The sequence below is a fragment of the Sphaeramia orbicularis genome, chromosome 14 (genome assembly GCF_902148855.1).
Source record: "Sphaeramia orbicularis chromosome 14, fSphaOr1.1, whole genome shotgun sequence".
Lineage (NCBI taxonomy): Eukaryota > Metazoa > Chordata > Actinopteri > Kurtiformes > Apogonidae > Sphaeramia > Sphaeramia orbicularis.
Genome location: NC_043970.1, coordinates 53,112,965 through 53,135,574, shown reverse-complemented (window position 1 = coordinate 53,135,574; position 22,610 = coordinate 53,112,965). Strand labels below are relative to the sequence as shown.

Genomic DNA, 22,610 nt, shown 5'->3' with positions numbered 1-22,610 from the left:
AAGTTTAAGTTCACATTATATTATTAATGTTTATTCACATATTTTCATTTTATTGTGATTCAACAAAATGGTGGTTTCATTAAATAAACTACAGATTAAACATTTTGTAGAATCTGTGCATAACGAAGGTACTTGGATGTTTTTATACTTAGGTTTCATGAAATGTATTTTTTCTTTCTCCACAGTAAAATGCCATCATAGATCTGGCAGCGTATCATTCACATGACATATGTTTTCTGTATGTAGGTCACATCCATAACATAATATACAGCACAAGAAAATGGATTTTAAAGCTGCAAAGATGACAAGGTAACACACCATCCATTACTGCAGTTCCAACAAACATATGATCCAAAGGTCATTATCAAGATTATAACAGTGCTTAGGTTTTCAGATGATGTGCGTCTAAATCTAGACACAAAATGAGTAAAAACTGGAGCAGATTATGAATGAGGAACATCCAAAAAGCCTAAAAACACCATCCAAATGCAAACGGATCTGTAAAAAAACCTCTCCCATCATCGTTTTGGTTTCCAGTCCTGTTTTAATGTCTGTTCTTTAACATTTATGAAGCTCAGTTGAAGCCTGTGGTTCCGGCGCTGCCACCACTCAAGAGGTTTAAATCTCACACTTTATTTCTACATGTGCAATGAAGTCTGAAGTAGGATTCTCACTTTAGACACAGTCGCATCAAAAACAGGGGTTTATATTTAATCTGCCACCTGAAATGAGTTGATATTTACTTTACTTACGTCAGAGATGAAGTATTATCTAACCCAGATGAGCCTTCAGTTTCACACTGTGAGTAATTATATGTATTTAAAGCTCTTCAATCCACACATGACTCATCTATAAGTTTGAACAGATGAATGTTTATTCTGGGCAAACCAGATCATCCTTTGGAGGATAATGTATATCCATTGTGGTTACTTGAGTGTAATTGCTGTGAAATTTAAGATATTGAAGGAGAACAGTCACTACAAGGACAAACAAACTTTGTTCCACAATCCGATGCTTTTCATTTTTGGGACTTGTTTGCCTTATCAGCTGGTGAAGTACATCTTCTGGACTCAAAACAAAAACTGGAATGGCATTTGTCTCTTTTTTACCATGTTGATCTGCTGGTGAATTTAGCTGTTCATTCCAAATAGATACAATTAAAAAAAAAAAAAAGTTTCAACACATCCATCTCACTCATGTATCTGTTCTTTTTTATTCCATTTACTGTTTTATTCATAGACTGTTACTGTCCATCATCTTCAATTGCTTAATTCTTGTGTTTTTTTCTGTTTTTAGAAATGTAAAGTGTTTTATGAATAAAAGGTTCTTCCTATTATTATAATGATAAACTTTACTTCGAACATAAGCAAAATAAAATATAGACGTGAACAAAAGGCAAAGAGAAATTACAAATTTAAATGGGACACTACAACATTGAAGGCAAAAAGTTGATAAAAACAATAACAATAATAATTTTAAAAAAGGCACTACAACTATTTCATTGTGGCTCTTTAATAGGGTAGGAAAAAAAACGAGCTTTTATCATCCAACCCCATGAGTAATGTATTGAGTCTATACAAAAGAATAGATCAGTTATTAAATTACTACAAAAAGAGAACAAATTACAACATACCATCAGTAACTATTACTGTTGTACTCCTGTTTATTGGTATTATATCTCTGGAAAATAAGGTTTTTATACATTTTCTTAAATTTTGTGATATTTTCACACAGTTTCATGTTCTGTTCCATTTTATTCCACAATATGAGATACACGTTTTAAAATTTGTTCTTGCAAACCATTGTTTCATATTTAGTTTCTCTCCATCTGTCAATAATTTCTGCATGTTACTTGAAAGTCATTTATTTCTTGCTTTGTATAATATTTCTGTTGTTTCAAATTCAACCACATCCCTTAATTTGAATGTATGAGTGTAAGAATAGTTTATTGGTATATTCCAAATGTCCTGTATTGTTTAATATCTGTATTGCTCTCTCTCGAAGTGTGCATAATGGGTTGTAGGTTGGTTTAATTATTATAATTATTCTTATCGGTAACTCTGACGTTCATTGAAGGTTCCACTGTTGTAACCTGTGATGCCTCTTCATTTCTCTTCCATCGTCAGCACAAGACAGATGAGACCTGTGTTTCACTTTTGGTTTAAGCAGTTCACCCGGTTTCAGTATGAAGCGGCTTCAGCACAGTTTGTTGTTTTGTACTCACGAGGTGTCACATTAAGCTGCAGTATACACTCCTCGATGCCAACCCGGTTGCTGGAAGTGCAGCGGTAAGTGCCAGATGCGCTGGCAGATGCGTTCTTGACATTAATGGTGCCTCCAACGGGATCTGCAGCCAAGGATGAAGAAATGCCAAGTTAGAAAAGATGATGGAGTTCGAGGGGAAGCCCTACAGGACTGGAGGAGTTGCCTGTGAGAGGCGGTTACCGAGCATGGCGGTGGCGGGCAGCAGCTTGTTGCCGCTGGTTTTCTCCCAGCTGTACTGCAGAGGGCTGGTGCCTTCGCTCGATAAGCAGCGCAGTACGATATCTTTGCCTTCCTGCGTCGGGCCTTCGGCGAAGCACCTGGGCTTGGACGGCTTCACTGTGGAGAGAAAACAGTGAAGAAACAGGTGAAACGGAGCACACACAAGCAGGTGGACGCATTATCTGGCATCAGCGCTGCCGTCAGATGCTGTGGGCCACTCCAGTCTTTGTATTGTGTTTTCCTAAAGTTGATTTCCTCCGCTCTCAAAGCACCAGTCATCAACGTAATGAGAGTGGTAATCAGAGTAATTGATACAGCTGCTGTCATTACAGGGGCCGTCACTCAGCTTAATGGCGGCGAACACACAAACACACGTGCATGGCGTCGAGTCGGGTTGAGGACGGAGGCGACGTTTGGAGTTGAGCAGCAGTACCTGAGCAAACACTCCTCAATCAGAGAGAGTGTTGGCAGGAGAGGAGAGGAGAGAAGAGGAGAGGGAGGAGAGGAGAGGGGAGGAGGGGGGTGGAAAACAAACACAGATCCAAATTAAAAACAGGCCGAGTCCAGAAAGACTCACGGCCAGTCAGGAACTGAGGAGAACAGGAGGCGAGGGGGGGTACGGGGGGTATGGGGGGGGGGCATCAGGCAGGGTTTTCCCTGTGTTTGTGGAGGGTTTAAGGGCTTTGATGGTTTCTACTGAGGAGATGGATTCATTATTTGTCTAAAAACTACCCATCTTTGTACAATTTAAGGCTGATACTAAAATATTCAGCCAAAAATCCAGAAGAAACATGAAACACACCCACGCATTGTTTGAAGAAAACAATATGTCCAGGACTAAACCTTCACGTGTTTCATTTCTGGAGGAATGACGTTGTCATGGAAATATTCTCATGACTATCTCCTCAGTGTCAGAAAAACATGAAAACTCACACAGATTAAAGCTGACTCATCAAATACTTTTAGTTTGGACTTTTAGTTCTCACTATACATAGACATTAAGGACACAAATAACCCACAATGCAATGGTCTCTCTAATATTTACACTGGTACACAAACAACTGACAATAAATACAGCATAATTTATCAGATTTTTTTTTTGTTACTTTATGTGCAGTAGCAGCCACAGATGTGGTGTTGTTGGGTATTGTTCTCAAGTCATGCAATGCCTACATTGTGTGTTCTGGACTTTCCAGTTTGATTGAAACCAAATTTACAGGTGTGGAACCTCTCCTGGATCATGGTGAGGACCAAACTGCCGCTCAAAAGAGGTGGTGTTGGGCCAGAACAAAGTTTCTGGATGAGTTATACGCAAGGACACTGGCTGAAAAGAAGAAGAAAAACTAATGGAACACGAAAAACACAAGAGAAATACGTTGATGTATAAGAGGCATGGACATGTCTAAAGGGAAATGTACATGATAAGGATGGAAAAGGAGAAAATCTGAAAGTTCAGACTAAACAAAATAGGTCAAAATATCCTTAGACCAGGGCTGTCAAACTCATTTAGGTTGGTGAGACCAAGTAAAATAATGACAGAACACCCTACAAATAATGACAACTCCAAACTTTAATGAACGTTTTACAGTGAAAAAAACTCAAATCATATTATGAATATATTTACATTTACAAAGTGTGCAATTCACATTTCACATAATTTTACTTCTTTACAGTAAAACAGAGAAAAATGTGCTGTTGTCATTATTGATCGCTTATTACGACAGTATTTTACTGGTCTGACTTACTTGAGAACAAATTGGTCTGTATGTGAAACCTGAACTAATATGAGTGTGACATCCTTGGTATCTTCAGTGTAATTTATGCATTTCACAGATTCATCCCACTGGCTGGATTGAACCCTGTGGTGGACAAGTTCTGGCCCGCAGGCCGCTCGTTTGACACCCCTGCCTTAGACACAGAAGCAAAAACCAAAATATTAAATATCAGACGAACTACGCTACTCTGGAGAGGAAAGACGCCAAATAAGCTTTTAAATGGTGTAAATATATCAAAGTGCCCAAAAACATGAACCTTAGATCCAACTTTCAGGTGTGAAAGTGCTTTTATAACAAACTGGGGGGAAACCCTGTAAGAGGTCAAGTTCACAGTGCAGGTCTGTGTTCACGACTAAAAGCTGGCATCAAAGTGAGGAAACAGGTTCTGTAACATCATCACCCTGCAGTGGAGCTCTGGAGATCTGAACCAGGTGTTGGGTGGGTGGGGGCTTAGCAGGCGTAGCGGTAGGATTAACAGTAGACCGGTACTGAGTGCTCCTACTAATCTAATAAACGCACAGTGGGTCAGGACGGAGGGGGCGGGGGGAGACAGTGAAAATTAAGCAAGTGGTGATGGACAGATGGTTGAATGATGGAGGCCCAGGCTGTGCATATTCCAACTCACTGGTTGCTCTTTTCTGCTGCGATGCTGCACCTATGCACACATTCACGCTACACACCATAAATGTCAAACAGCTATGACATTTTGAAGGCATCTTTTAAAGGTGAAAGTCAGCCAAAACGTTCTGCGGCCGGACCACGACACTCGGCGGACGTCTTACGAGCAGATTTATTTGTTGGAAAGATGAGGTCAAAGAAGACGGTGACAAAGGCTGGAAGACCAACGGGAGATAAAGGGCAGAGCGATTCAGCCAATGTGGCTCCGGTAAATGAACAATGAATACAGATTTATGAGTCGCACAAGGCTACAGTGTACTGTGGACAAGATAAGCAGAGCAGCAAAGCTCGACTGTGGTTTTCGCTGCGGTCGGAGAAGCTGATTGTTCAATAGAAAGTGACATTCGACTGGTGAGTGGGAACTAAAGCCGGGCGGACAGAATTAAATAGATTGGCTGCTGAGCTGTGCAGTGAGATCCTGATTGTGATCTGGATGAGGATTGTCTGGGGTCAGATCTAAGGCAGAAAGGGCTGCAGTGATTAGCTGCACAGAGAATAAGGAAAGTTAGCAGGGCTACGTCCATCATTCCAAATTACACTCTGTTGTTTAGTTCAGTCACAAATCACACTCTTCATTAGGACTTTCCATTGTGACACAGAGCAGAGACGCTGCAGGGACGTGGTTTTGTCTTAAAGTCTGCAGTGGACCGGGAACCTTTGTGAATTATGCTGCAGATCGATTCCCAAAACACACACACACAAAAAAAAAAAGTTCAAAAAAATCATGGGAAGGAATGCTTCTAGGACCCAAAAAAAAGAGTCGGTTTGAGGTACTCTTTGGAAAAAGGGATAATAAAGTAGATGACCAACAGGAAGAAAACTCCACGGCACTCTCTTTGAGCAAATAAAATGCCTTTATTCTCATGGCATGGTCATATATAGACCTTAAAAAACACTTCAACGCATTTTAGCTTCAAGCCTTCATCACTTTGACTTCCAGATGGAGGCTTGAAGCCAAAACGCGTTGAAGTTTTTTTTAAGGTCTATATATGACCATGCCATGAGAATGAAGGCATTTTAATGCTTAAAGAGAGTGCTGCGGAGTTTTCTTCCTGTTTGTCAACTACAAAAAACAGTTTCCTATGGAAGAATCAGGTCAAATAGTACAGAGAGTTTAAAAAGTGTGTTCTGTTTCCTGTTTTATGCTTTGCCAGACTATTAAGATATATTTTACTGGTTCTGACTCATATAAGTTATTTGTATATTGTGTATCGATTCTATATTTGGTGCATTTCTAATTTTATTGATATTATTTAATTGCATGTTTGGTAGGGATGCACCGATCCGATACCAGTATCTGGCATCGGCTCCGATACTCAGTGTGTGTACTCGTATTTGTACTTGTAAAAGTAATCCGATACAAATGCACCAATGCCACTTACGGCCGTGTGACATTCACAATTCAGTGCAGCAGGTACGAGGAGGAGGAATAATGTGTGTGGAGTGTGAAGAGTGTGGAGGTTTAACTAAATAAATGACAGCGATAAAAGTAACGCTGACTGCAAGTAATGTTACAGACACAGACAGATACAGACACAGCGTTCTGTCCGTCCTCTGCGTATATTCCATCTGTTTTCCAGGTGCTGGTGGATGCATACCCAGATGGAGAATACCAGCGGGAACCATGGAGGTAGAGGATCTGTTCAAAGAGCGGTTGTGTGAGTTACAGAAAAACTACTGACACATTTAGGACAACTACCCAGGGCTGGGCCGGGGGTACGGAGCGGTGCGGACCCCCGCCAGCGGAAGTGAAAATGAAACTTGTCGCTCATTTCTCTTTTCTCTTCCTGCTGAAGCTGAGCTTTTAAACCTTACCAGTGAAAATGCTGTAATATTAGTATCACGTTAGTGTTACCTCTATCATCTCCATGTTTGTCATTACTGACTTTCTTCTTCTCATTAAACTTTCCTCTTCTTCCTGGTATTTGTCCAGTATGGTTAATTCAGAGCAGCGCCCCCTGGTGGATTAATTGACAAACGCTCATTCCAACACATTAAATGTCAGTGGCAGCACTTTGTTCCAGTCAGACTAATGACAACGACAATAAAGCACATTTACAAAAGCAACTAACAACTGGATTGGGAATGTTAAGTACTCGTATCGGAACTCGGTATCGGCAAATACTCAAATGTAAGTACTTGTACTCAGTCTGGAAAAAAGTGGCACTGGTGCATCCCTAATGTTTGGTTCTACACCAACTGTAATTCGTGCAGCTGCCGTGTTGGTCAGGACACGGTAGCTAAAGAGACTTTTAATCTCAATGAGGCATTAATGTGATCTTTAACTGCATGCTTTAGAAGTAGTGGTTCTATAATAAATGAATTGAACTTTATCAACAAAACAGTAAACAATAAATGAAACTATAATTGTTTCCCAAAGCACAATGGCTGTGTTAAACCTAAAGAGGAAAAATAGTGTATATAAATAATATATGTGGGATATAAATGCATAAATACAGGCCTTTCCATATGGTAATTCCATGCTAGTTCAATGAATCTCCAGTAAATGTGCTCTACTGTGATATGTATCGTTATCAGATATGAATGACCTATATCCACTCAGCAGATTTCAGTCGCGTCACGCAGCCCTGGAGTCAAGTCACAAACGGTAAACGGTAGTGAGGGCTGCTGAGATGCGATGCAGGACTGCAGGTGGCTCCTCTGCTCCTGTTAACTTCAACGTCCAGAAGCAGCAGTTAAAAGAGAACACACGACAACAGACGCTACCTCCTGTTCACCGCCGTGACGCGACACACCAGTAAACCGTGTGTGTCAGGGCGCGTGTACGGCTGCGTACGTGAAGGTGAAGGACCGGCGGAGTAAAGGCAGAGCTGTGTTCAGGTCTCTGGACCGTCGCTACCTCGTGACTAGATCAACGTGAAGGTAAAATGCAGAGCAGGCAAGATGTCCTCGCCTCTCCTTGTCACCGTTTCAGAGCTGAAAACACCCGCGGCCGTGAGGTCAACCGCCTGCAGCCTGTCAGCACCACATATCACACACAAACAGACACACACTGTAGCCACTACAGCTGCATTTTACCCACAGTTCAATGCTTTCTCTACATTGGAGCTCCAAGGGCATTTTCTCCATTTCTACATATTTTCTTAACCCATACAGACCTACCGCTACTTTTGTGGCAGTTTCCAAATGATTTTTTTCCTCTATATTTAACCTTTCTAAAGTGATTTATCACCATTTATCAAAATATTATCCTTTGTATTTTGCATTTTCAAGTGAAAATCAGGTATTTTCCTACATTTAATTCACTGATGATGTAGATGTTCATAAAAGCTCAGAGTAAAGTTGAGGGTTATTACATTAGAAACAGAGAAAACTGAAGAAAAAGTTACTTTTCAGAAAAGATATCAATAACTGAGCATAAAAACAAGTGTGTCCATCCACAGTCATTGATCCAACTCCATGGGTTTTACTGGTGAATCAATGCTGTAGATGAGAGTGTTTCCACAGTCACTACGGAGCCTCTGAACATCCAAATGGGTCATATCTGATGACCATGAAACAATGACAAACTGCATTTGACACCAATTATTTGCATGTATTGATAGGATTAGTGGATCTACAGACATTAAACATTTTAGATCAGTAGATGGTTTTGGTTGTGGGTGGATGTTTGGGTCTTTATAGATTAATTTCCCTTTTTTAAGTTACTTACAAATAACACAATACCTAAGTGTTTTATTTAAAAATGTTCAGGACAATCTCAGCTTTATGTAACTCAGGCCTGCTTCCATCTTAGAGCTCTGTAGGAAGAGAAAATTCAGCCTAAATGCCAAAAGTTTGAATCAGACTTGTGATGATGTTCAAATCTCTTGTGAAAACACACCGTCACTCATGTGGACAAAGTGTTTTGGTGTTGAAATAGGTATAACAAAGTCTAATCTTCAAATAAGTAGTGGAATATATGAATAAGATAACAGGTAAGTGTAGAAAACATGTCTAAAATGACATTTTGTAATACAGTCTTTTGAACATGAATGTTCAGCACATGTCTCTAATGTGAATAAATGAGGCTGAAGAATAACAGATTATATTACAGATCATGAGTCACTGTATTATAGTTTATGTATTTACTAAGCACATAATATTTGCATTGTTTTCATACTATTTATTGATTAGTAGTTTTTTTTTTTTCTTGATGGCGTGCAGTAAAACAGTTGTTGTTCTTGTCCGTCACGCAGAGGGGGACGTCTCATTTTGGACAGGTCTATTTCTGTCCTGTCTCTCCTCATACCTCTACAGACTAAACTGAAATAGGGCGGGCCTTAGTGATTCCAGAGTGCCTATTGGTTGGTAAAAACTGACAGATGAGGGATTCAACCCATTATGTTGCACAAGTTGATGCACAAAGGACTGATCCAATTCCGTACAGTGGGAGGTGAAGATATATGTGTATTGATCTGGCTGTCAATCACAAGGGACATCAATGGAGCTTGGAATGGAAAGATGCGATTCTCTGTTCAATGAAGGATTTGAAATGCTCTTCTACGGAGGAAAATGACAGAAATGATAATAAAACATAATGAAGCTGTAGTGAAAACATAGCGGTGCATGTGCTGCCCTTGGAGGGTTTTTAAAAGTATCATATCTGAGGTTCTGAAGATGAAGAAATGCATTTTGCAAAACCTGTAGATGTGACCTATAAACCCCCCCCCCCAGGATGTCCATATAAGGAGTTGTACATAATTCCCATGGCAATTTACCCACGGTACATCTGCAGCTCAGGTATGCGATGCATGAGTGGCAAGGGTTCATATCTGCACCAATTCATCTTCAAGTTTTCAGACATTTCATGTAAAGCAGTGCATGTTATGAGCGTCGAAATGTTAGAGGAACTGCTGTAATAATTTTAGGTGATCGTCAAAACTGTCAGCGTTCTTCCTCAGAGCGTCACAGATATTTAGAGCATCTAGGTCTGACACAATTATTACATAATCGACTTATCAAAATTATTTAAGCTAGCCACAGTTGTTTTGCATAATCGTGGTAATCGCATCCATTCAGCTGGATAAAAACAGCTGGATGAAACGGAGAAATGTCATATTTCATTGGTATTTCCACATCGTTTTCAGCGGTTTGAGGTTTGACTGGTGCACATCTTCTTTCACTTTCACCAGTCATTACCAGTCCTTCCTTTGTATCTTTAAGTAACAGGCTTTGTATATTCAAGTTATTTTCATGTCATAACTGCTCTGTGCAATTTCCTTTTTTTTTTTAATTTCCATGCATTCCACTGTTCAATGCCAGTAAAGGGTTCTTCAGTAGGTGCAACAAAATGTGTGTTAAAATTAAGTGCTTTTAAGCTTTTACTACACTAGTGCCGACGAGACGAGAATCATTAAATGCATTTACATATATAACAGCTGTAGCTCTACACGGAAGTTCATGGAAAACCCATTTAGCTGAGACATTTAAATATATATATATATATCACAATTTATGAAGTAGACTACTGTACATAAGAAAAAAACATAATAGGTTTGTTAAAAGAAATAGAAAACAGAGTGATTTGGAATTGGGGAAGTAAGTCCTATTGCGATAAAGATTTTTGTTTCACTATTCTTGCCTGGTTATGATGGAAAATACACACGAAACTCATCTAGAAATATTAAGTCAAACATACAAACTTGAACACAATAGAAACTTTAACCAATAGGAGAATGTAGCTTCTATTTAGCATATTTTGCACTGAACCTGTGGCTTCTAACCTGTCACTAAATGAAAAATATATCCAAACAACAGAGATTTTGTTGGTCTTTTTTCATTATATGCAGCCTTTTGTCAGAAATTCACTGGCTGAGATTGTGATTATGACTCATTTAATCATGCAGACCTATTAGGAAGCAAAAAACCTTAACTAAATTCTAGAAGGAAAAGTGCAGGATGGAACAAACAACGCTCATCAACGGTGCTGCTAATATGACCTAAAAAGCAGCTGTACACCAAAAGCATTTACTGATCAAAAATGTTTATTACCTGTTGATCCACTAATTCTATCAATACCTGTAAATAATTGGTGTAAAATGCAGTTTGTCATCTTTTCATGCTCATCACATATGACCCATTTGGACGTTCAGAGAATCCGTAGTTACCGTGCAAACACAGTCATCTTCTTCAACATTGATACACCAGTAAAACCCATGGAGTTGGATCAATGACAGTTGTTTTATCTTCAGTTAATGATAAATTTGCTGAAAAAAAAATAAAAATAAAAATAAAAAATCACATTTTCTTCAGTTTTCTCTGATTTGATATCATAACCTTTGAATTTACTTTGAGCTTTAATCAACATCTACACGATCAGTGAATTAAATATAGGAAAATACCTAATTTTCACCAAAAAAATGCAAAATACAGAGGATAATATTACAAAAATTGTGATAAATCACATAAGAAAAGTTTGGGTAGAATGATACCACAAAAATAGTTCTAGGTCTTTAGGGGTTATGTTACAACTAAAGGGGCAAGAACTGATAAGGTGTGAAGAATAGCGAAGAATAGAGAACAAATGACTGATTCTGTTGTTTTATGGCCTAATACAAATGTATGGTTTGCTCCTTGAAAGGATTTAAACTGGAACAGTTTGTCTCCAAAAATGGGATTAAACATTTACATGAAAATGAGAGGAAAGTGTGAAGTGGCAGGAAGTTGCAGACGTGACTAACAGCTCAGTGTTTTACTTGGTCTCGTAAAAAAAACACTGCCTCTTCACCGTCGGCTGCTGCTGCTGAAAATGTGTGAACATTAATCTTATTTACTCCGGCTGAAGTCACTGCTGCTTCTGTCCTGTTTGTTTGCCTTTGGCTCATGTCTTTCTGGTTGGACTAGTTTCTAAAGTGCAGCAGCTTTTGTACACAACACGACGTCAACGGGAGCAGCCGCCATATTCTGAGCCTCGCCCCATCTGTAGGAAGGTGAAACTCCGATAACGACGATAACACCAGCTTATTCCATAACACTGAGCAGAGTGTGTGGGTTGTTTTGTCCATATGCAAATACGGCGCTGGTTTCGGGAGGCGCTTCACTTTCAGCTTCATTGAGTCAGTCGACTGACCAGCAAGGCCACAGAGTGAGTGTGTGTGTTTGCCTCGGGACGGAATCATCGGACTTATACAACTCGGATGTGTCATCGTCTCACCCTGTGCAGCAAAACGGCAGCTGAGTGCACACGCCAATGCCAGCGTTTGTCCACTTTCACAAAGACAGCACCGTGCACTTATAATGATGGGCAAAGTCACAGAGGTGTCATTTAAAACTGGAATACTACAGGCTGTCCCTAAAGTCTGGACACACTGCAAATCTCATTAACTATACTTTCGTTTTTTTTTTTTTTACCTCCACAGATTGAATAGGGCTTTGTCGAAAGAAGAAAGAATTGAACTGGTACTTCTCAGTGCATGTGAAGGATAGTCATTAATATTCCAAATGAATAAAATGCTGTTGAAAATTTTATTTCTCGAAAATATGCATTTGTGCCTGTGTCCAGACTTTAGGAACACCCAATATTATTACTGTCAAACCAGTATTATTATTACAGTGTTTCTGCTGGTAAGGTTTCTGCCACACCATACATTTCATACAAAACAATCATCACTGTCGCATTAGACTTATTATACAGGGTGGGGACGCAAAATTTACAATGAACACTTAGTTGTTTTTTCTCAGCAGGCACTACGTCAGTTGTTTTGAAACCAAACATATATTGATGTCATAATCATACCTAACACTATTATCCATACCTTTGCAGAAACTTTTGCCCATATGAGTAATCAGGAAAGCAAACGTCAAAGAGTGTGTGATTTGCCGGATGCACTCGTCACACCAAAGGAGATTTCAAAAATAGTTGGAGTGTCCATAAAGACTGTTTATAATGGAAAGAAGAGAATGACTATGAGCAAAACTATTACGAGAAAGTCTGGAAGATACTATTAAAGAAGAATGGGAGAAGTTGTCACCCGAATATTTGAGGAACACTTGCGCAAGTTTCAGGAAGCGTGTGAAGGCAGTTATTGAGAAAGAAGGAGGACACATAGAATAAAAACATTTTCTATTACGGACATTTTCTTGTGGAAAAATAAATTGTCATGACTTTCAATAAACTAATTGGTCATACACTGTCTTTCAATCCCTGCCTCAAAATATTGTACATTTTGCTTCCCCACCCTGTACATATGTGTAATACATAATAGGCCAGTATAAATGTCCTGCCTCCAAAACGCATGTGTCCAACAGCCCCCCCCCCGAGACTGCATGCATGAGGCTAAGCACCCCAACCACCACCACCACCAACTGAAATGCAGGCATGTGCACGTTTTACACTGAACCTGTGGCTACTCACTGTCACTAAATGCAAAATATATCCAAACAGCAGAGACTGTGTTTGTCCCTTTTCACTACAAGCAGCCTTTTGTCAGAAATTCACAGGTTGAGATTGTCACGATTCATTTAATCATGCAGACCTATTAGGAAGTAAAAACCCAACTAATTCTAGAAGGAAAAGTGCAGGATGGAACAAACAACGCTCATCAATGGTGCTGCTAATATGACCTCAAAAGCAGCTGAACACCAAAAGCATCTACTGATCTAAACTGTTTAGTATCTGTTGATCCACTAATCTGATCAATACATGTAAATAATTGGTGTAAAATACAGTTTGTCATCTTTTCATGGTCATCAGATATGACCCATTTGGACGTTCAGAGGCTCCATAGTTACTGTGGAAACACCATCATCTTCTACAACATTGATTCACCAGTAAAACCCATGGATTTGTATCAATGACAGTGGATGGACACACTGGGTTTATGTTCAGATATTGACCTATTTTATATAATGCAAAATATATCCAATCAACAGAGATTGTGTTTGTCCCATTTCGTTATATGCAGCCTTTTGTCAGAAATTCACAGGATGAGATTGTACTGATTCATTTAATCATGTAGACCTATTAGGAAGCAAAAAACCCCAACTAATTCCAGAAGGAAAAGTACAAGGTGGAACAAACAATCCTCATGAAGTGGTGCTTCTAATATGACCTAAAAAGCAGCTGAAATTTCTATTATAGCCTACATAAAAAAGCAGATCTGGAATATGTAGTGAGTATTTATTACTACCGGTACCTTCAACTGTATAAAACCCGCTCTCATTATTCAACAGAGTCTTCAACCAACAGACAGCTGAAGACTGAAAGATGTGGTGACAATAATCATCTGATCATCCGTGATGATGATAAGCGGCTTCCACTGTGCTATTAAATATTCCACAACAGAGCAGAACTGTGATGGAAAACAAAGATGCGATCAGGGAGCAGAATGCACTGAAATTGTACCGTTGCTCCAATCATAGACACTAATACAACATGTAGAGTATAAAATGGTGATGATTTAGAGACAATGACAGCATGAGAGCATCTAGGGCGAACGCTGAATTATATCACAAAGAGGGCAGTGCTCCACAGCCTCTAGGAAGGTTATGCACTCGATTTTAGGAGGGATTACATCAAAACAGCCAAGGAGGGCAAAGGCCGTGTGATTTGGTGCATTTCCACTCTGCAGAGAGAGTGAATTTACCATGTGAGGCTTCACACAGAGAACTGAGGGTGTGTTCAGTGATCTATCTCGCCATCGCCGCCGCCGTACTCACCCATGACGATCAGCAGCATCTTCCTGCTGCGAATCCCCGGCGCCTTCTTCACCTTACACTGGTAGGTGCCCGAGTCAGACGATTTCAGGCCAGTCAGGGTGATGGAGGCATCGCCATTTTTGGGGTCAGGTGAGTTGAAGTGGACTCGACCCCTCATGGGAGGGTAGTAGTCCTCATAAGCCCTGTCACCTGAGTACAGCAGCACCTGGAGAGTCCACATAACAGAGTCTGAGTTAAGACATGATGGGAAAAGGTGCCAAACATACGGCCCATGGGCCAAAACCGGCCCGCCATAGGGTCCAATCTGGCCCACGGGATGAATCTGTGAAATGCAAAAATTCCACTGAGATATTAACAATCAAGGATGTTAAAATCACTTTAGCTCAGGTTCCACATATAGACCAGTATAATCTAAAGTGGATCAGACCAGCAAAATATTATCATAATAACATATAAATACCAACAACTCCAAATTTTGTTCTTTGTTTTAGTGTACAAAAAGTAAAACTACAAGAATATGGTTTACATGTACAAACTATCCTTTCACAAAAAAATGGAAATAACCTTAACAACCATGAACCACCTGAAATATCTTAAGAGAAAAAAGTGCAATTCTAACAATATTCTGCCTGTTACTAGATGTTTTGTGTATTTGTTGATCCACTGTGATCTGTAAGTTGTGATGCACATGTAAATGATACACTGATAAAATGACAATATTGTTAAAATTGCATTTCCTTTTCTTAAGACATTTCAGGTTGTTCATGTTATTCGCATTTTTAAGGAAACTTTGAAGATGTAAACATTTTCATGATGTAATTTTAGTTTTCACGTAGTATTTCCCATATTTGCCTCACTTCACATCATATTGGGCTGAATGTGGAACCTAAACTAGTATGAGTTTGACATCCCTGTGATAGAAGTACTTAGAATGATGTACTGTACCTGGTGTCTATATAAAAACCAAAGACTGACTAGAAAACAAATAAAACAAAGGCCTTGGATTGACAGTTGTGAGCTTTCTAAAAGCAAAGGCCTGTTCAGTGAACCAGCCAAAGTGTATAGAAGAGAGGAAATACACTCCCTTTTATCTGTGCATTGCCCTTCAGTCTGGCAGCCTGTGCCCTTTCGCTGCTTAAGAAGAATGAAGGTGGAGCAAACAAAGCAACCACTGTGGAGCCAAATCAACACCTGCTGTGTCAACAAAGAGTAGTGACCCCCACCACCTCGACGCATCGTCTGGGTCTTCCAAGAACCACGGAAATGTCTAGAAACCAAGGCCAGGTGGAGCCGGGAGGAAGCTCAGGAGCTAGTAGCTGGTGTTATGGAGAAGCGGAAAAAACCCAAAAAACACAAGAATGAGAACAAGCGAGGTAAAAGAAAAGCAAACAATGAAAAGAGTTCTCATTCTCTTTTATAGGCGCTGGCATATTCCTCCACATTTCCATGGAGACAGTCATCAACAGGCGTTTCTGTGCCACGATCAGCACCAGGCGTATGCACGGCAATACCCCTGGGTGGAGAGGAGACGGAGGAAAAACTAAACATGGCAGGAGGAGAGGAAGAATAATGAACCCATCAGAGGAGGCTGAGCACTCAAAGGAAGCACAAGAGGAGCAAAACAAGAGGCGCCGTGGTTCTCTAGCAACTTGTCTTGTTGCTCTACTTCCAACTCAAACACTGGTTTCTCTCTCTCTCTCTCTCTACAGCAGTCGGCAGATGTCATGTACCGCCTGTATGTGTTAGCCATGTAAACAGGTAATTTGGTTGAAATGCTTTACTTCTCCTGGGAGGGAAATCTCTCCTTCAAACTTCACCTGGGATCAGAAACATCAGCAGTAATAACAGTGAGATGTGAGATGAGTCCGTGTAGAAGGAGGAAATTAAATTGCCCCGAGCTCAAGCCAGAAAAGAAGCCTGACTCGGGCTCAAACACTTTGCTGGTACACAGATGGTAGCACTTACACACATGCACACCTCTAACAAGACAAAAAAACCCATCCCTGCTGCACAATAACCTTGAGAATCATGATCCAATGAAAAAAAAAAAAAAATCCCATGAAGAGCCTGGGGAGTAAAAATGAAAAGGGCAAATGACTAGACAAGCTGGCGAGGCTGAAAAGGACACAACAGCAGCACTGTCTGCGTTGGCTTTCATAACAGGTAGGACACTCAATGATACAATCGCCACCTGGACTGAGCATTCTCAGTGGACGGATCATGCAGCAGAGGTAAAACTCCTCCATTGGCCGGCCTTATTTTCATCAGACACATGTGAAGATGAGGTCACCGTCACGTGACGCTGTTGCTCGGGGAGGGAAGAGGAAAAGGTGCAGATCATTTGAGAGGCAAAAGAGAAAGCAGTGCTACCTGTGTACTCCAAACAAACCGCGGAGCTGAGAGGGCGTTACAGCTTTGAGCTTCACTCAGGCTTTTAACGCTAACATGTTGTTGTTTTCACAAGTGGCCCGGCGCCGAACCGCTTCCCAAGGTTAAAGCAGAATCAAGACCTGAAAATGGATTAAGTGTCCTTCGCCACAGACGCCTGAAAACATGCAACAAAACATGGCTGTGATCGCAAATGATTCCTGCTTACATACGAAACATATTTCACCAAACGCTGTCGAGGCTTTCTGTCTAAATCCTACAACAACATAGTTCTGTGTCAACACTAACAAATTCCTGTTGCAATAACTTGGGTAAACAACAGGCCCTGCTGCAGCTTCAAGGACAAAGGAGGGGAGAAAGCAACATATTGTAAAATGATTTTCTCCACGTACACACACTATTCACGCCGTCCACATTTGGTTTCAGTGGCGGTTTAATAATTGTTGTTCTCACAGTGGTGGTGAATAGTCGGGGCACACCCTCTTTTCAGCTCATCTGCAGCCCTGCAACGGAAGGCAAATGCAAATGACTGATACTGTAGGCATGTCTGGCATCTCCCATTCAATCCCAACAAAGAGACGTGCATTAGCTATGCTTCACCACCCTCAAAAAGCCTCATAATATGTGGGATATGTCGGCTGAAGAGGGCCATCATTTCTCGTTACCAATTGGACTCGATAGACAAAGCTGTGGCATTACTTCTGATTGCATCAACATAAAGAGAGGCGTGGTTGGAATAGAAGCACCATAAATATCAAGAAAATTCTTTTAATTGAGGCTTCTTTGCATATTCCAGGCACACCACAGAACTTGCCGCTTGAAAAAACAGCATCTTAAGAATCCAGACGTTGACCTTGTGGACTGATCCTGTAGTTTTCTGAAGGATTTGTTCATCCTGAGCCATAAGAGTAACCCCTCTGGCCGTAAAAGTTTAGTTTTCATTCCGTCCTCGTCCAGCCTGGGAGCGCTGGTCCACGCACATCAGCCTAATCCTATCGAACGCTGTCACATATCTTAAGCAGCCATTTAGAATTAATACGCTGCTAATTATAAAGAATTTACTCTGTGCATGACTCTAGCTTGGTTAAAGGCGATTCAGACGGCAATGTGTGTGTTTAGTGCCATCTGATAGGTCAAGGAGAACAAATGCGTTCAGAGAGAGATGTCCGACTAGTTTAAATTTCTACAAATGTTTGGCAACAATAGTCTGATGCAAATTCACTTTAAAAAAGGAAAATGTGGAAGCAGATGTAAATATGGAACATCAGATATGGCTGCATTTAGATGAAGATTTAATCATCCCTGAGATTAAGTAGAGCCAAAATAATGATAAAAGTCTATTTTTTTCTTTCAACCATTATTTAACCAGAAAGGTGGCGCGACTACAAGAATTTAGACAGAGTTACATCCACACAGAATCATAAATTACAGAATTGTGAAACATAAAACAATCAACAAACGTTCATCAGAAAATTAGCAACGCATAAATTAATCATCCAAAACATGTACATTAATAAGTTTTCTGCCTCCAATCCATTTAAAAAAATCCCTATAAAATTGTCTCATCTATAGAAATCTCCTGATTGAAAAAAAAAAAAAAAAATTCAAAATAAAAAACAAAGTGGGCAACAACAAATACATGGCATTGATTGCCGACCCAACGGTGGCCAATGGATGAGAACTGTCAGATCCACTAGAGTTTGGGTTTACTGGTTCCTTTTGGAAATACCACCATGTACTTCAACATTATAAAGCTTACATGCAGTAGACATGGTGATTTGGGAACCACCTGAGACTTAATTCAGATAAATCAGATCAGTATGTACGGAATCCAAACTAATTAAAATGACTTCTCCCAAATCTAGTGGTCACAGTTTGTCCCCAGTGTTTTTGGGCCTGTGAATAGTAATGAAATAGTCCAAAATGATGCTAAATTACATATTTCTTTTGAGAAACATAAAATATTCTTGCAGAAGTACCATCACATTCCACAGACATCCACATAAATCTTACTAGAACCCAAACGGCACCTAAGCCTCTGAAAACCAAAGGAAATCCCTGGACATGAAACTCCAATAACTAATAACAAGGAGCCACAAAGGAGGAGGAGGAACGGTCCAAGGTACAACTTCATTTCATAACAGGCTAACTGCAGGTTTGAAGAAGTTGAATTTATGTCTTTTTAAGACCTTTCTCTCAACTATCTTTGGTCAAATTTCAGGGCTTCCATTCACATAAATAACAGTCCAACAGGCCTCATGGTTATTATACACTAATAAACACAAAAAACACCACAAAAGAATACAGTAAAATGCACTAAAATATACTAGAATACACCAAAAATATGCTAAATACACATTCAGGCTGTCTGCGGATTTGATGAAGCCAAATTAATGACTTTTAAAGACATTTTTTTCTGCATCTTTGGTCAAATTTCAGTCCTTCCATTCACATAAATAACAGTCCAACAGCCTCATAGTTATTGTGTTGAACCAGTCTAAACCATGTTTCAGTCCACTAAAGTTCCATTTCCATTTGTCTGACTGTTTCTGTAGAAGCTGCTAAAGCTCATACCTGAACCCCTCCACCCATGAATGACTGTTGGAGGCTCCACTCATTCCCATCTAGGATCAAATGATCATCACTAATTACACATTGGACTAATTCTGTATAAAGATTTACAAAGTAAATATACTGTATCAATATCATTTGTCTGTGGGATCTGTGTCAGATTTAAGGATTAATTACCAATTTTAACAGGGTTCCTACAAGCTAAATTTAAGACTTTTTAAGACCTTTTTAAGAGCCTATTTCACAGCCATACTGGCAAACAATTGCGACTCCTAGAATTTAGGAAAATTTATTTATTTACTCCAAGGCCTTGATTCCCATCGTTCCGAGTGGGAAAGTTAGCGATAACCAGTTCCTAATTACAATATAAATTGTCGGGTTGGAACGGGTGGACGCAGCTTCAACAAGTTTATGACAACATAACTTAAGACCTACCAAAATAAATGTAATACCTTTTAAAGACTTTTTTATGGTATTATAAGCAGATTTGTAAATTCAAGGCTTTTAAGACCCCACAGGAACCCTGTTTTAAGGATAATTAGGGCTTGAATTTTTTTAAGGATCTGCAGACAACCTTGATAGAGAAAGATATCGACAGTGTTTGTTGTAATGCTGTAAAAACATCAGCTAAAATAAGACCATGTGACTCTATCCACCGCCTCCAGGCTCTGCAGCTCATCCGTTACTGAGGATAAATATCCTGCATGTTATAATAACATTAACACCATGCGGGCGGGTGGTGTGGATTTTTTTTCTTTGAAAAGGATGGCTGTACAAATATTCTGTCATTTCATCTATTCTGGATGATGACACTCAAAACTTGTGTGGCTTATTTTTGTCCCACAATCGATAAAGGAATCAATAAGAATCAGTCGCAGAGCAGAATTGAAAATGACGTTGGTATCAATAAAATCTTATCAGGTCTTGTGTCTTGGTCTGACAGAGGAGGTGCTGACAGAAAGGTTAGAGGAAGAACAGAACCCTAATGGACCATTCAAAAGCAGAGCGGTAGGAGTCAGAGGTGGAGGAGTACTGAGCTATGAGACTGGGTCATAACACTGGAATGACATGTGGTGAGAATCTGCCTCTATGGTTGTGAAAACCCCGAGGGCATGTGGAGACCGTGTAGTCTTGCCTTTCCATGGTGAAGGGCTACGCTGGAAAGAAACAACAGCGCCTGGGATAAACCCCCCCCCCCTGCTCCGACTGCGTCTGATAACATACACAAACAGACGCTCATAGACGTACATAGGCCTCAGATTACACTGAGGTGTATGTTTCACTACAACACATCTGCCCAAACACAATAAACACCTTCTATTCATTTTACCTCTTGCACAACATCACCCCATTACTCAACAGGCTATTGCAAAATTCATGACTCAGGCCTTGAAAATATGATATTAGTTACATTACTGAGAACAAATCACTGTCAAACAGGCTTTTCCTTGTCATCTTTATAGAGCACAGGTGTCAAACGTACCAAAACTGGCCTGCCAGTCTGACCCGTGGGATGGATTTGTGAAATGCAAAAAGTACACTTGAGATATTAACAATCATTTTAGTTTAGATTCCATATTCACCTGTATTCGAACTCCAATGGGTCAGACCAGAAAAATACTACCATAATAAAATATAAATAGTGACAACAATTTTTTTCTCTATGTTTTAGTATATAAAAAGGTTAAATTACATGAAAATGTTTACATTTATAAACTATCCTTTCACAAAAACTGTGAACTGAACAAATGTGAACAAAATGAAAAGTCTTCAGAGAAGTGCAATTTTAACAATATTCTGCCTGTTATTAAATTTTTGTGTATTTTGTAGATAGATTTGTAGTTTGTAGATGTAAACATTTTTGTAGTGTAATGTTACTTTTACTCTAAAACATAGACAAAAGTTTGGAGATGACACTGTTTATATATTATTATATTATTATTATTTTACTGGTCCGCCCCACTTCAGATCATATGGGGCTGAATGCGGCCCTTGAGTTTGACACCCCTGCTATTGAGCAGTGCACAAATAAACAACCACAAAGACCTATTGTGTAAGAAAACTGACTAATAACTAGATTGCAAAACACACATTTGTCTCTTCGACCAATGTTTCCTGGAATTTATTGACCTGGGTAAAAGAATTCCTGGTAGTCACTGTGGTTTATGTTTCCACAGCAAAACCTTCTACTGACGTATGAGGGAGTGGTGAAAGGAACTACACTACACCTCCAGTCCAGTAGGTGGCGGTAAGAAGAAGAAGCTTAAGGCCAAACAAGCACGATGACATCATAAATGGCAACCAACAAGACCTCATCATGATTTCTGCCACACATTACGTCAGGATTGAGGATGCTCAAGTTGTTTTGTTGTTCCTCGTGTTTTACTACATTCTAAATAGAACCATGTGATCTGTACAGAAAAGACGCAGACGCCACTGGATTAAACATAAATGTGGAACGCAGCAAGTACGTTCCACCAATCAGTGAGCCTGTTTACATGCACACTAAAACTCTGATCGTTATCTGATTACTGAGTTATCTGATTATCAAGTGATCATGTAAACAGCATAATGTGATAATACTTAATCTGATTATGAGAAATCAGATTAATACAAATGGATTTCTCCCCAATACTCCGATGTCTTTGTGCATGAAAACTTGTTAATCCGATTTATTTTGGTCTTTTACATCTGCGCATGTGTAAAAAACTAAAAAAGAAGTTGTAGAAAATGGAAATGACGTGAAACATGAGTGGAAGACAATAACATAAAGTTTGATTCGACTGTCATTACGTATGTTCTGAAATGTCTAAACCTGGGTTTTTCGATTATTGCATTTCTGAAGTGCATATGAACACATCAGATCTGATTATTATAATTATCTGATAACTCCCAATTAGTGGAGTAATCAGATATTGCACACAGCTCAGCCCCTCAGGATCTCTGGGGAATCTGAAGTCCTACCCCCGCCAAGACACTTTTTTAAGGGAAAGATTAAGGGTTGAGGGAAGGTTTTTCAGTGGAAACATGCCAAGGTTTATCAAAATTCTGTGT

General features: G+C 39.7%; 1 protein-coding gene across 1 annotated transcript in view; it reads right to left on the bottom strand.

Annotated features, from left to right (window-relative positions):
* LOC115433560 (coxsackievirus and adenovirus receptor homolog) overlaps window positions 1–22,610 on the bottom strand; it is a 64,314-nt gene that overhangs the window by 5,292 nt on the left and 36,412 nt on the right. Inside the window, exons 3-5 of the mRNA XM_030155033.1 lie at window positions 14,598–14,802; window positions 2,446–2,601; window positions 2,225–2,347 (exon numbers count right to left, since the gene is read on the bottom strand). Coding sequence (XP_030010893.1) covers window positions 2,225–2,347; window positions 2,446–2,601; window positions 14,598–14,802 — 484 coding nt within the window. The remainder of the gene's footprint in view (window positions 1–2,224; window positions 2,348–2,445; window positions 2,602–14,597; window positions 14,803–22,610) is intronic.